Here is a 15200-nt window from a genome sequence, read left to right as displayed (position 1 = left end):
CGTAATGGATTGTGGCGGTTTGACTCGAAGTGTAATGGGTTTCTGGGTGTGAATGGGGTCAGTGATGGGGACAGTATTAAGGTTTGCACGGAAGGGGTGGGGCGGGGCGCGTCTGGAGGCTGTGTCTGGCCGAGGGAGGGACGGGGCAGCCTTTTTCCCCCCGAATCAATAGGTCGAGGCGGCGGTCGCGAGGAAGGGCGGCGGGCTACTGCAAGAGGAGGGGTAGGGAGGGGAGGGGAGGGGAGGGGAAGGTGACGGAGGGAAGGGGAAAGTTAAGGAGGGAAGAGGGTGGGGAAAGGAGAGGGATATAAGGGGAAAGTGATGTAGATAGTGAAGGAGAGAGGGAGGGATGAAAGAAGGAAAGGAGAGACGGGAGTGGAAGATGACGGAGGAAAGAGGAAAGAGAAGAGACAGAAAGAGGGAAAGTTGAAGAAAGGAGGAAAAAGAGGGAAGAAACGGAAATGAGATAAAAGAGGAGAGTAAGGGAGGGGTAAAGAGGAAACGTGATGAAAGAGGAAAGAAGGAAAGAAAACAAAGTGTGGCGGATTGCGTACCACGGCAAGAGAGAAAGCAAAGGAAGAATAAAAAAAGCGAAGGGTGGGAGTGACATTTCAAGAGGTAAGGAAAGAAGGAGATGAAGGAAGGGAGGGAAGGAGGGAAGGAGGAAGGGAGGGCGAGGTACGTTGAAGGATTGTTGAAGTGTAAAAAACAAAACCTGCACCCAAAGTAGAAACAAAAAATAGCCAAAAATGTAATGTTGGGGAAAGGCAGAGGAGGATAAAACGAAGACTTATCAACAGCTTTCCCAGAGAACAACAACAGCTAAAAAATGCATACAAAAATGAGAACTTGTTACCTAGGCCGCCGGTGCGTGTCCTGGAATTTATGACCGGCCGAGAAGATTCTTAAATTCGGACAGCTTCCACTTCATTTCTATTTATTTATTTCTGAAGCGGTAATTTCCTTTTCCCGGTGTCGTAAAAAAGAATATTGCTGGGTGTGAAGTACCTACCCTGCTGCGCCCCCTTACCCCCCCAAAAGGAAATTGTACTCCTTTTCCGCCCTGGGAACGAAAAATCTCCGTAGTAAAGTGACGTGTTCCTGATTTCACATTTTATTTTATAGTTTATACTCGTCTAACAGATCTGGATACTTCCCTCAACAGCTAAATCATATGTTCTCGGCTACGTTGTGATTTAGCAGTAAGGAAAATGATAAAGTAACAAGTAAAGCAATATAATAATGAGAGATATGGAAAGTTATTAATCTCCTTATCTTTCTCATCTTATATAATCGTCTAGAATGCGATTTAAATGTCGATAAATAAAATCTTCACTCTCCATTCTAATTCATTTAAACACATAACGGTATCAGTCGCACCTTTCTCTCACGTCTTTAACTTCCACTAAATCATCTCTTTATCTTTCTCGCCATTTGTAGTCGTTCAGAATGCCATTTAAGTGTCCAGAAAAAAAAATCTTTACTCTGCACATCTAACTAATTCACACAAACACAAAACAGGATCAGTCGCACCTTTCCTTCACGTCCTTAACTTCCACTTGAGGCAGTAACACGGACGGGCAAGTGGGCGGTTCCTTCCTTCCCTCACGTCCTCTTGGTCCAGGCATCCATAGCAGCGGGCTTTACGGGGGCTGGCCAAAGACTCTCCCACCCAGACTTGCCGCCAAATGGTCCAATAGAGACGAGGTTAAGACGGAATAAAGAGCGGGTAATCCTCTCTAAGGCCGACCAGGCAACACCCGCGGCCCAGGGAAACGTGGATCAGCTGTAGCAAGGGACGGGCAGAATGATGTTAGGAGGGAGGGAGGGAGGAAGGATGAGAAGGAACGTAGAAGAAAGCAAGAAGCAGGAGACGAAAGTTAGGGAGGGAGAAAAAGGGAAAGGAAAACAAATATACTGATGAAAGGAACGAAAGATAAGCTCTAGCAAGACGTCAGGGAGAACGAAGCAAGGAGGGAGAGAGGGAAGGAGGAAGAATGGGAGAGAAAATTGAGGAAAGAAAGAAAAGGAGGAAAGGAAGAACACCGATAGAAGAGGAAAGTGAGGAAGGGGGAAAAGGAAATGTGAGGAAACAAGGAAGTGGGAAAGTAGACAAAGAAATGAAAACGAGCGAAAAAAGAAAGGAAGTTGGGAGGAAGGAGGAGGGAGAGAAGGGAGAGGAGAGATGAGGGGGAGAGAGAGGGTAGGAAGGGAAGGCCAGCTCTAGAGAGAAGGTCCTGGTTGTGTGGAAGAGAAATGAAGGGAGGGAGAGGAAAGGAGAGTTTGTCTATTTCCGTCTCTGACCCTCCCTTCCTCCTCCCTCTCCTCTCCCTTACACCCTAACTCACCCTTCCTCCTGTTTACACACTTCCGACATCACCTCCATCACTCCCTTCTCCCCAATCGTCCCCGTCCCTTCCCAAGTTTCCTCCCCTTTCCATCCCTTTCACACGTGTCCATGGATCCAGTATATCTTCTCTATCCCTATCCACTCCGTTCATTTTCCTATCCGTTCCTGCATCTCTAGTTTCTCCCCATACATTCCTAGCCTTTCCACGTCCCTTCCCATACCTCCTTATTTACTCCCTATCCGTTATTATAAGTCCCACCATTCTTACTCTCTCCCTATCCCTCCCAATCTATTTCCTGTAACTCTTCTCATAACTATTTACTCTGCCTGCTTTCCTTTATGTTCGTACCTGTTCTTCTTCCCTTCACACAGGTCTTGCTAGCCCTAGTCTTTCCATATTCCTTCTCCGCTTCTTCCCACTCGTTCACCACTCTCAGTCACTTCCCAATCCTCGCTAACCTTCCCCCTATTGCCCCTATTGCCCCTATTCCCCCATGCGTACTGTATCTCGAGTTCTTACCCTTCTCCTCTGTTCCAAATGAATTTCCTCTTATCGTTTCTTCCTCTTCTTTCCCAGCATTCATAATTTCCCCCTCTCCCTTTCTTCACGTCTCAGTACACTCTAGCCTCTTTCTCTCTCTTCTCTCCCATACCTCTCCCTTTCCACATGTTCCAGGATACCCTAGTTCGAGTCCCTTTCTTTCCACGCCTACCTTTTCTATTAATTTCCCTTTCCACACATTGCAACATACCCTAGGCGCTCTCCCTCTCATCCCCATGCCCACCTACCCACTCCCTCTCCCTCTTCATACGTCCTAACATACCCCAGTCCCTCTTCGTGCCTATTTTTCCACTCCCTCTCGGTTGCCTCGCGTATCAGCATCTCGAGTCCCTCCCCGCCTCTCTCTATCCCCCCTCCCTCCGCCCCCTCACTTTCTGGCCCAAACAAGCAATTCCCCAGTTCACGCCACGCCGGGTCTACCTCCCCATCTCTACCTGTCTGTTCAGGGAGAGACGTGCCTGGGTGATAACATCGAGAGAGGGAGAGAGGGAGGGAGAGGGAGAGGGGGAGCCGCCTCAGGTTAAAGGGACGGGCATGGCCGGTGACACTGCTGCCAGCGCCACTCTAGTCCGGGCCCTCGGAGCGACCGGAGACCTGTATATATATTAAACATTATTAGAGTGACAGTCAAAGGTTATTCAGATTAGGTCAATTTTTTTGCAAGGAATGTTACTGCTGTAATGTGATAAAAAAAAAATCTGACGATTGTGGTGGTGAAAATAAATTGGGCGAGGTATCAATTATTGGAAATATTATGTGCCATTTACAGCTGTGTGGAGAGCAGCTATGGATGGCTGCATTTGTTGTGGAACATAATCTACCCTTAAATGTCATGACACACCTGCCAGAGTTGATGACGTCAGTATGTAAAGACTCGGATATTGCAAAAAAAAAAGCAATTAGCAGAACAACAACCACAGCAGTGATAAACGATGTGATTAGTAAGTCTAGCAAGGAGGAGATGAAATATGTTATGAAAGAGAACGTTTTCATTAATGGCTGATGAATCCACAGACAAAGGGTGCATTAAACACTTACGCATAGTTTTTCGAACATTGACTGGCAAAAAAGTTACTGATGCGTTCTATGATTTGATTCCAGATGAAAACACTAGTGCCCAAAATTTGTATGATGCTGTAGTGAAGTCTGTAGTGGATGAAAGGATTCCCTTCAAAGATAACATGATTGGTTTTGCCTCAGAGGGTGCCAGTACCATGATGGGTGCCCATTATTCTTTATCATCTCGCATTAAAGATGACATACTTGATTTACTTCTAATGAAGTGCATTTGCCACAGCTTCTACTTATGTGCCTTTTATGCTTGTGCAACACTCCCGAGAGCAGTAGAACAGTTAGCTAGGGATGTATATAATTACTTTATGTCCAGCTCTAAGCGAGTGTCTGAACTTAAAGAATTCCATGAGTTTGTCAGTGTAAAACCACATGTTACTTCATCCTAGTCAGACTCGTTGGTTCTCATTGCAAGCAGTAGTGCCTCGTCTCCTGGGACAGTATAATGCCCTTGAGCTGTATTTCCGAGATGCAGTTTTTTCTGACAGGATTTTAGCAGCTGAGACAATTTTGGATAAGCTGAATGACCCAACAAACAAGCTGTACTTACAGTTTCTGGAGTTCATATTTCCTCTCCTTAATGACCTCAATAAGAGAATACAGTCTGAAAAACCTCAGATCCATACTCTGCACCACTCTGTAAGCACAGTTTGTAGAACAATCATGGACTGTTACATTAAGAATGAACATTTAAGAAAAACAGCTGTTGAAAATATGCAGTACACAGATCCATCTAACTTTGTTTCCCTTAATGAAATATATCTGGGTCCTAAACTAGTTGCAGCAGTTACAAATAACACCCATGGATTGTCAAAACAAAATCAGGAAGCTTTTCAGAAGCGTTGCTTGAGTTTCTTGATTGAGAGTGTACATCACATCAATATGAGATTTCCCTTCAGAAAACTGATATTAAAAAAAATTTGAGCTTCATTGATCCCAAAGAAGTTAAGTCAAGGAATGTGATCTCCATTGGTCCACTGGGAAGAGTATTTCCTGGAATCGTAGGTCCTTACAAAATAAATGACTGAGACAGACAATGGAGAGTACTAAGAAACACCGATCTTGCTGATTCAGAAATCAATGATGCTGAAGGCTTCTGGGAGACAGTTAGAGAAATATAGAGTGGTGATGAGGCCCTCATGTTTCCAAATTTGTCAAGTTTTGTTTCTGGGCTTTTGTGTCTTCCTCATTCTAGTGCCATAGCAGGCAGAATATTTTCATCTGTAAACAATTTATAAACAAACAACGAAACAAACTCTCAGACAGAACTCTAGTTGGACTTCTGCATTTAAAGGGGTATTTGAAAGGTCGGGAATGTTTATGTTTTGCTGTAAATAATAAACTAGTCAACACGATGACTTCAGATATCTACAAATACCATGAAAATGATGATTAGAGTGATGATATTATTTAGTATGCAAATGTGTTATTCTATTCTGCCTTTCTGGCTCAGTACTCCCAACGGTAACAAGCGCCAAAAATATTTCGTAGAAAAAAAAAGATGTGCAGGTATGCGGGTAATTACATGGGACACACACACACACACACACACACACACACACACACACACACACACACACACACACACACACACACACACACACACACACACACACACACACACACACACACATACACACAAGACTAGCGTGCTGAAAAAAAAAAAAATGTTGGCGAGCCTCCACATTCCTTGTACAGCAAACCGCCAAAAACTCGAACTTTGCAGCCAACAGAAGGAAGTTTAACGAAGCCGTGCGGAATAAACAGTTGGAAAAAAAGAGAAAAAGAGCAGGACGCGACTGTTTTATGTTTCCTATGCTCTATCTTTTCCTAACTTTCTCTCTCTCTCTCTCTCTCTCTCTCTCTCTCTCTCTCTCTCTCAGTCGCTTTTTATCTCTCTCTCGCACTTATCTTGCCTTCGCCTCACGACCGTCGCGGATCACAGAGCAAGACGTAAGAAAAAGGGGAATAAATGGCGCAAGAGAGACTATAATGGAGGAACAGTGGCGTTGAGGCTTTTTGTAGTGCGGTGACGGTCAGCCAGAGAAAGAATAGCGGAGAGACAGACAGAGACACAAACAGACATTCAGCTGCCACCTCGCAAATACAACAGAGAAACGTGCACCAGTTACCTATAGATGAACAAAACAGTGAAGAAGCGAATATGCAGGAGAACGAAGGAGCATATCGTCACCCTCATAAAATAATTGCCTAAATAATTTTTCAAAGATTTCCATTTTTTTTTTCTACATCAAATTTTCAACATGTGACGCCCAGTTTTGTATAGTTGCCTTCGTCATTCAGGGTTTGAGTGTTCTAGAATTGGCCTTTTTACCTCTGCCTAAGTCTTAAGCCAAATGAGATAATGACAGTTCTTTTCTGATTTCCTGTAAAGTAGAAAATAATGACTTAGGTGCTTTGTTGACGAAAGTGACGATGTATATCACAGCCAAGAGAGAAAGGGATCAGATACACGCAAAGACAGAGTTAGAAGAGCAAGATTCATCGTTAGGCAAATACAAAGGTAGGCAAAAAGCTATAGACAAGGAGACAGGTGGATAGATATAGGATAAAAGGAAACACACGACAGTAAGAAGGATGGAGAAACTGGAATATGGAAAGACTTAAGGAATAGTAAGTTGATATATAAGTGTTAATGTATAATTGTAGACAGACAGACAAACAGATAAACAGAAAACTAGCCAACCAAACGGGCATAAAATTAGACAGATGGAAAAAAATATCTGTCAGAGTGAAAAATAAGGCAGATAGACAGACAGACAACGAGATAGATAAAAAGAGACAAACATTTCCAACCAGACAAAGAAACAGAGACAAACACGCGCGAGAGGAAAGCGAGAAGCGTTGATTAAGGTCATGAATCCGGCATAAAATTCATTTCCATTACGCCACAAATATTTCAGCCTCGCGTGTGTGTGTGTGAAAGAGAGAGAGAGAGAGAGAGAGAGAGAGAGAGAGAGAGAGAGAGAGAGAGAGAGAATTAAACTTTTGCAACGTGTGTGTGCTTTCTCTGCAAAAATGATGGTTGTGGTGTTGGCGATGATTAGGATTGCGTGGTGGTGATGGTGGAGAGGGCGGCAGCGAAGAGGGAGGGAAGAGGATAAGGATGATGACGGAAACTAACTAGACGGGGATAGAACAAAAATAATGGAGAAGGGGGAAAGGGGGGAATGGTTAGGTTATCAAAAATGAAAAGGGGAATGAAATAGCAGTGAAGGGATGAGTGGGTAAAAAGAAAAGGGGATTTGGGTGAAGGGAATGAAAGGGACAAAGTAGAATAGTAGAAATACGACAGTTCGAAAAAAGAGACACTGAGTGAAGAATGACATTAAAAGACATTGAAGGGATAACTGGAAAAAATGAAAAGGGGAAATTTGTGAATGGGTGAAAGGAATGAAGGGAACAAAGTAGAGTAATAAAAAGGTGACAGTTCGAAAAAAAGAGACACTAAGTGAAGAATGACATTAAAAGACCATGAAGGGATAACTGAAAAAAAAAGTGGAAATATGTGAATGGGTGAAAGGAATGAAGGGCACAAAGTAGAGTAACAGAAATACGACAGTTCGAAAAAAAGAGACACTAAATGAAAAATGGCATTAAAAGACCATGAAGGGATAACTGAAAAAAAAAGAAAAAGGGAAATTTGTGAATGGGTGAAAGGAATGAAGGGAACAAAGTGGAGTAGTAGAAAGCCGACAGTTGGAAAAAGGAGACACTGAGTGAAAAATTGCATTAAAAGACAGGAAACGAGGGAGAACATTATGGGGATTGAACTAAAGGAACATTGCCCGGTGAGGCGGATGAAGCGGAAGGAGGCAAGACGGACTGCTGTGAAGGAAGAGAAGAAAGCAAAAGGGAACATTAAAAAGGAAGATCATGAAGGAAAAGGCGGATGAAAGGAAAGAAGGAAAGATGGACTGCTGTGAAGGAAGAGAAGAAAGCAAAAGGGAACAGTAAGAAGGAAGATCATGAAGGAAAAGGCAGATGAAAGGAAAGGAGATCATGAAGGAAAAGGCGGATGAAAGGAAAGAAGGAAAGATGGACTGCTGTGAAGGAAGAGAAGAAAGCAAAAGGGAAAATTAAAAAGGGAGTTCATGAAGGAAAAGGCAGAAGAGTAAGGGGGATGCAAGGAAAGAAGGAAAGATGGACTGCTGTGAAGGAAGAGAAGAAAGCTAAATGGAAAATAAAAAAGGAATTCATGAAGGAATAGGTAGAAAATTTGTTAATAAAAATAGAGAAAAAGTAAAACAGAAGCAAGAGAAGAAATATCAGTTAGTGTTAAAGAAGGAAAAGGTAGAAAATTAGATAAACGATAGAGATAGAAGGAAAAGGCAAAAAATTTGTTAATAAAAATTGAAAAAAAGTAAAACAGAAGCAAGAGAAGAAATATCAGTTAGTGTTAAAGAAGGAAAAGGTAGAAAATTAGATGAGAGAGATAGAAAAAAGTGAATAAAAAACAGAAGAAACAGAAGAAGGATCAGTAAGCGGTAAGGCAGGAAAAGACAAATGATAGAAGAGACAAAAGAGGGGAAGGGGGAGGAAATGTATAGAATCAGGTGTATGAGAACGGGAAGAGAGAGGAGGACAAGATGACAACCGGAGGGTATTGAAGAGCAAAGAAATATAGCAAGAAGGAAAATAATACAGGAAAGGCGGCCAGAAAGTAAAGGAAGGAAGGAAGGAGAGACGGAAGGAGGAGACGGAAAGAGGAGGAGGAGGAGGAGGGGGAGGAGGAGGATGTCTTATGGTATGTGAGGGGACGTTAATATCACCACCACAACCACCATCACTACCACCACCACCACCACCACCACCACCACCATCAACAACCAGCCTCCTTCCCTCCCGCATTTATTCTTCCCTCCTTCTCTCCTTCCCTCCCTCCCTGCTTCCCTCCTTCCTCAGTCTGCTTATCTCCTTCTTTACTGCTTTTACAAATTGTAGCGTTTTCCGTTTCTCTTTTTCTCCTCCCTCCTCCTCCTTCCCTCCATCCCTCCCTTCCATCCCTCCCTCCCTCCCTCCCAATCCTTTCACACTATCAGAACTTTTTTTTTTTTAGGTCTCCTCCTCTTCCTTCTCCTCCATTTATCCTTTTCTCTTTTCTCTTCCTCTATTTGCTGCCGTTTCAAGTCATTACAGCCGACTTGAGACAGGAGACGGCCGGTGTTAGTATGTGTGTGTGTGTGTGTGTGTGTGTGTGTGTGTGTGTGTGTGTGTGTGTGTGTGTGCGTGGCTGCGGGCGTGGGTACGAACTTACAACTTGAAGAGGACTTTCCCCCTAAGCTGACGTCCTGCTCATGGAAAAAGACTGGAAGGAGAAATGGAAAGGGGGAAGAAAAAGAGAGGGAGTCGGAGGGTAAAGGAGGAGGAAGAATGTGCGGGAAGGGAAAGATAAGCTGGTGAGGGGAAGTGAAAAGGCATGAAGGAGAGAGAGAGATAGTAGAGAATGGAAGTGGAAAGGAATGTAGGAAAAAGTTAATGAAAGGGCTAAAGAAGGAGGAAGAGAATCTGAGATGGCATAAGAGGAGAAACAAACACGAAGAGATAAGAAGTGGGAAGGGATGAAGGAGAGAGAGATAGTAGAGAATGGAAGTGGAAAGGAATGTAGGAAAGAGGGAAGAGGGAATGAAAGGGCTAAAGAAGAAGGAAGAGAATCTGAGATGGTATGAGAGGAGAAACAAACACGAAGAGATAAGAAGTGGGAAGGGATGAAGGAGACGGAATGAAGTATATGGGAAGTAATGGTATGAATGGGATAGGAAAGGATGGAAAAAGGGAAAGTGGGAGACGATGAAAGGAGAAAAAGAAGGAACAAGAAAGAAAAAGAGAATGAGGCAATGACATAGCAGAAAACGGTCTAGAAAATTTAACAGAGGGAAAGAAAACACAAATAGCAGACAAAACAGGAAACAGAAAAAAGAAAACAAAGATGAGGTGTGAAGAAAACAAGCGAAGAAAGAAACGGACACTAAGAGAAGGAGTGAAGTAGGAAAAGGAAAAGGAATGGATGGGGAAAATAGGAAAGGGATGAGAACGCTTTGAAAACTGGAAAGGGAAGGTAGTGGGGAGGGGGAGAAAGATGGCGGAGAAGCCGAAGAATATGAGGCAATCTAAGTAAAATACTGTAGCAAGGGAAGGGAGAGAGGCAGCAGACGATGGCGAGAAGGAGAATGTGGGGAAAGGGGGTGGGGAGGATGAGCCAGGAAAGGGGGGAGGAGGATGAGCCAGGAAATGGGGTGGGGAGGATGAGCCAGGAAAGGGGGGAGGAGGATGAGCCAGGAAAGGGGGGAGAGGGAGGAGTGGAATATTTAAGAAGAAGGAGATGAAGGCTCGCTAATGTAGATGGGGAGTGTGATTCTTTTTTAGGAGCAGCGAGTAGCGGGCTTTTTTTATTGTTTATTTTTTTGTATGCCCTTGAGCTGTCTCCTTTGTTGTAAAAAAAAAAGAGGAGAGGAAGAGTGAAGAGGATGGAAGGGAAAGGAGAAGTAAGAGATGTAAAGAAAAAATAGTAAATTAATGAGAAAATAAGCAAAAGGAACTGAAATAGAATAAGAAGGAATTGACTAAGTTACTCCTTTACCTTTCTTTCTTTTCTTCTTTCTTCTCTCTCTCTCTCTTTTCTTTATTTTCTCCCCTCCTTACTCTATTTCCTCCCCTTTCCCTTTTCTTCTTTATTTGCTTCCCTCCTACCTTTCCCTTCCTTCTGTTGCCTCTCCTATTTGCTCCTCTCCCTCCCTCTCCTTGCCTCAGTCATGCCTATTCCGTCCCTGTCTCACTAATCCTCTGTTTCTATTTACGTCTCTCCTCCTCTCTCTTCTCCATCTCTCCTTTCCTCTCATCCTCTCCTCTTTTTACTTTCCCTTACTCGTACCCTTCGTCATCATTTTCCCCTCTCTTTCATCTTTCTCCTCTACGCCATTCTTTCTTCCTCTGCTTTGTTCCTCTACCATTCCTCTCTCCTCTCTCTCTCTCTTTCTTCTATTCTGGAAAGGAAAGGATGTGAAGGAGAGAGATGGAGAGAAACAGGGAGGTGTATTTAGGAAAGGAGGAGAAGGAGATAGAGAGAAAGAGGTAGAAGAGGAAGGATGTGAAAGACAGAACACACAGGAAGGAAAGGAAGAGAGGAGCGAAAGGGTCATAGGGAAGGAAGAGAACTGGGGAGGAGGAGAAGGGAAGTGGAGGAGTGGAGAAAAGTGGAGGAGGAAGAGGAGGGGGGAAGAGTCTCAGAAATCTTGTTATATGGTGGGTGCGTTTGTGTGTGTGTGTGTGTGTGTGTGTGTGTGTGTGTGTGTGTGTGTGTGTGTGTGTGTGTGTTTGTTTGATGTGATTTTCTGCATTCCCTCGCACTTCCTTTCTTTATTTAGTAGCATTTTTGGGTCTGGTTACCATTCTTCGCATTCTCTCTCTCTCTCTCTCTCTCTCTCTCTCTCTCTCTCTCTCTCTCTCTCTCTCTCTCTCTCTCTCTCTCTCTCTCTCTCGACGGCTTATCTTCAATCATTATCATAAGTGACTTGATAATGAATGGTGAATATCCAGGCGGTTCTTTACACTTTTACGTTATATCAAGGCAGGAAAATTTCGAGCTTCCTTCTTATTAGACTTCCCTCCTTTAAAAATCCTCCCCTTTTTTTATTTTTTGCGCTCCTCGTCAGTCGTATTTTTTTTTCTTACCTATATTTTGTCTTGTATAAGTTTTGTTTCGTGTTGCCCAAGGTTGCTTCTTCTCTTCCTTTTCTCCTTTTGTTTGTTTGTTCGTTATTTTTTTTTTCGGCACTGTCTCGTATTCCTATTTTTCTTATTTTTTTCCCTTTGTTTTCTTTCCTTCTCTCTCTCTCTCTCTCTCTCTCTCTCTCTCTCTCTCTCTCTCTCTCTCTCTCTCTCTCTCTCTCTCTCTCTCTCTCTCTCTCTCAGCATGGTCATTACGGAGGGCGTGGCAAGCATGAGTTTGGGAGCTGCAGGGGGACTGGGAGGAGGAGGAGGAGGAGGAGGAGGAGGAGGAGGAGGAAGATTGATAAGGAAAAGCAATGTGTGGGGAAAAGTTGAAAAGTTGAAAGGAGGAGGAGAACGAGAAGGAGGAAGAGGAGAAGGAGGGAATGATACTAGAGAGAGGGAGCAGCAGAAAAGCCGAGAAGGAGAGTAAGTGGGTCTCTTCTGGAGGGAGAAGCTGAAGAGAGGAAAGGGAAAGTGGAAAGGAAGAGTGGGTTCATGATGAAGCAAAAGAGAGGGATGGATGGAAAGGGAAAGGAAAAGTTTAGCGAATATAGTGATAGCGTATAGTGAAAATGTTGATAGTGGCGATGGTGGTGATACTGATGGTGGTGATGGTGATGATGTTGGCGACTTAAACTTTCCTCTACGTTCCCCTTCTCCTCTTCCTCTCTCATTCATCTTACGCATCTACCTCTTTCTACCTCCCCCATCATTCTTGTTTCCTTTTCATTCATATCATTAGGCGAGTCAATATGAACCAGATCAGAAAAATGAGAATGTATATAATATAGTGTGTAGAAGAGTTCAGGTTAGGATAGGTAAGGTTAGGTAAGGTTAGGTTAGGTTAGGTCGAGATAGGATAGAATAGGTTAGGTTAGGTTAGGTTATTTTACGATCCATAGACGCAAAGAAGTGACCAAAAAGCAACACTCACAGCCACGTGTTAGAATTGGGATCCAGTTTTTCTTTCTCTGTGTTCATTGGTGTGGAAGAGTGTGAGGGAGAGAAACAATCCCTCGCTCGTTCCCGGCCAAATAACCAGGGAGAGAGAGAGAGAGAGAGAGAGAATTTATTTTATCGCACAATCTGTTTTAATCTATATATCTTATCTATCTTTTAATTTGGTTATCTCTCTGTTTCTTTTGCGTGTGTGTGTGTGTGTGTGTGTGTGTGTGTGTGTGTGTGTGTGTGTGTGTGTGTGTGTGTGTGTGTGTATGGATGTCTGTCTGTCTATCTATCCAGGAGTACGATTTGTTTATACATGATTTTTTTTTCTTTCTTTTTTTCTTTCCTTTTCTTTCTTTTTACTCTTTCTTTCATTTTTTTGTCTCTCTTACATTATTTCTCTTTCTTTTTTCTTTCTTTCAGTCTCTCTCTTCTTTATCTTTCTTTCTTTCTTCTTTCTATTTTTACTTCTTTTCTCTTTTTATCAATTTACCTGCCCACCTGTAACCTGCCGAGGAAAAAACAATTATTATTCTTTCTCTTTTTTTCATTTTTTCTCTCTTACATTGTTTCTCTTTCTTTTTCATTTTAATCTTTCTCTTCTTTTTCTTTCTTTCTTTCTTCTCTATATCTTTTTTCCCCTTTTCTCCTTTTATTAATTTACCTGCCCACCTGTAACCTGCCGAGGAAAAAAACAATTAAGGTGAATTTGTACACTTTTCCAAACTTTCGTAAGGCCTAAAACTTGTTCTTCGCTCAAACACACACGAAATCAAGTGAAAAGACTCGACTTTCATTTCAGTACAAAAAGCCTTCAGCCGGAGAAAGAAAAAAAAATCATATATAAAACGAAATCTTCCACCATGAAAGCTCACCCTGAGAAACGCTCATTTACCTTACGAAAGAATAAAGAGAAATAAAGAAAGAAAGAGAAAGAAAAAAAAAGAAAGAAAGATAAAAAGAAAGGAAGGAAGGAAGAAAGAAAGACAGAAAAAGAAAGAAAGAAAGAAAAAAAGGAAAGGAAGAAAGAAAGAAATGAAGGCAGAAGGAAGGAAAGAAAGAAAGACAGGAAGAAAAAAAGAAAGTAAGAATGAAAGAAATAGAAACGAAGGAAGGAAGGAACGAAGAAATACAGAAAAAGAGAAAGAAAGAAAGAAAAAATTCATAACTAAGGGTGAATAGTCTTTTTTTTCTTTTTTTTTCGTATATTTTCTTTCAGGTATTTTCTTACCTTTATATTTTTCAAAGCATGGATATCGCAAATGCTGTTATCATATATTGTGTTTTTTTTTTTACTAACTTTGCCTCCTTTTTTTTTGCAGGTACGTGAATGTGTGGGAGGTTCAGAGCGAGGGTGTGTAAGTACTGCTGTAAACTTTTCTTCCTTTTATATGTATGCCATTATGTGTGTGTGTGTGTGTGTGTGTGTGTGTGTGTGTGTGTGTGTGTGTGTGTGTGTGTGTGTGTGTGTGTGTGTGTGTGTGTGTGTGTGTGTGTACGGGGAAGTGTGTGTGTATATTTCAGAGTTGCCTTGGATTCGGTATGTGTGTGTATATATTTCAGAGTTGCATTCGATTCCCTAGTAAATAAGTTTCAGTACGTTTTCTGTGTCGAATTCTCTCCATGTCATCACCATTACCAGTCATTACTAGTCTACCGCCGGATAGAGGCCTTTCCCAACGTCCCACACATCTCCATACCTGATGTTAGAGTACTCCATCCTGCCTCACGCTGCTTCGGAAAACGCTTGAATATTATTTCTTCACCTCTTTTATTTTTTTTCTGGAATAAGTCTGAAGTATTTCATATATTTGTTTGTATGGGTTAGTATGGATTGTGTTTGTTTGTTGTTTCATTCATCGTTTTAATTTTTATTCGTTATAAACTCTACACTAATTTATCACGTGTCTTTACTCCATGCTGTCCTTCTCCTCTATTCCTCATTCTGTTTATTCTTTTTCGTCTTTCACATGTCCTCCACCCTCACGTCTTACCTTATTTCTTCTCTCCTTTACTCTGTGCTACATAGTGTCTCCGCGTAGCACAGTGCACGTCTGCCCCTGCCTCCTCCTCCCTACTCAAGGAACCTTTAGCCCAACACGTTTCCAGTATAAGTTTTTCCAATAATCAGCCACTCTCGGGACCCTTACCATAGCGCCACATCGGTCCAAACTCCATTACTTTTTATTTAGCCACTTTACAAAACGAGTGGTTGGGTGGTTCATTTTTTATTAAACTCATCAAACTTATACCTAAACACTACGTCTAAGCACACGCAAAATATAACATACGCTGCGGTAGAAGAAACGTAGCCCAAACGGATTTGTTGCAGCTGTTTTGGTGTTGGTTGTGATTAATTTACACATTTTCTCTCTCTAATCATCTTTCGCAAGTTCCCCGCTTTCTCATGGCTCCGTGTGCTCCTGAGGGAAATGCGCTAAACGAGAGACCCATTCAAGGCTGTCTGTAACGGCGGGTCTTGAAGAGGACAAGGAGGGAGGCAGTGCAGGCGAGGGTGAGTGGTGCCTCTGCAACGTAAAC

General features: G+C 42.5%; 1 protein-coding gene across 1 annotated transcript in view; it reads left to right on the top strand.

Annotated features, from left to right (window-relative positions):
- Positions 1–14070, top strand: part of LOC127000049 (spidroin-2-like) — a 107389-nt gene extending 93319 nt beyond the window's left edge. Inside the window, exon 4 of the mRNA XM_050863457.1 lies at positions 13982–14070. Coding sequence (XP_050719414.1) covers positions 13982–14021 — 40 coding nt within the window. The 3' untranslated portion in view covers positions 14022–14070. The remainder of the gene's footprint in view (positions 1–13981) is intronic.
- Positions 14071–15200: the final 1130 nt, after the last annotated feature.

The sequence above is a fragment of the Eriocheir sinensis genome, chromosome 17 (genome assembly GCF_024679095.1).
Source record: "Eriocheir sinensis breed Jianghai 21 chromosome 17, ASM2467909v1, whole genome shotgun sequence".
Classification (NCBI taxonomy): Eukaryota; Metazoa; Arthropoda; class Malacostraca; order Decapoda; family Varunidae; genus Eriocheir; species Eriocheir sinensis.
Note: the sequence above shows the minus strand (reverse complement) of the source record. Positions and strands in the feature narration are given on the sequence as shown.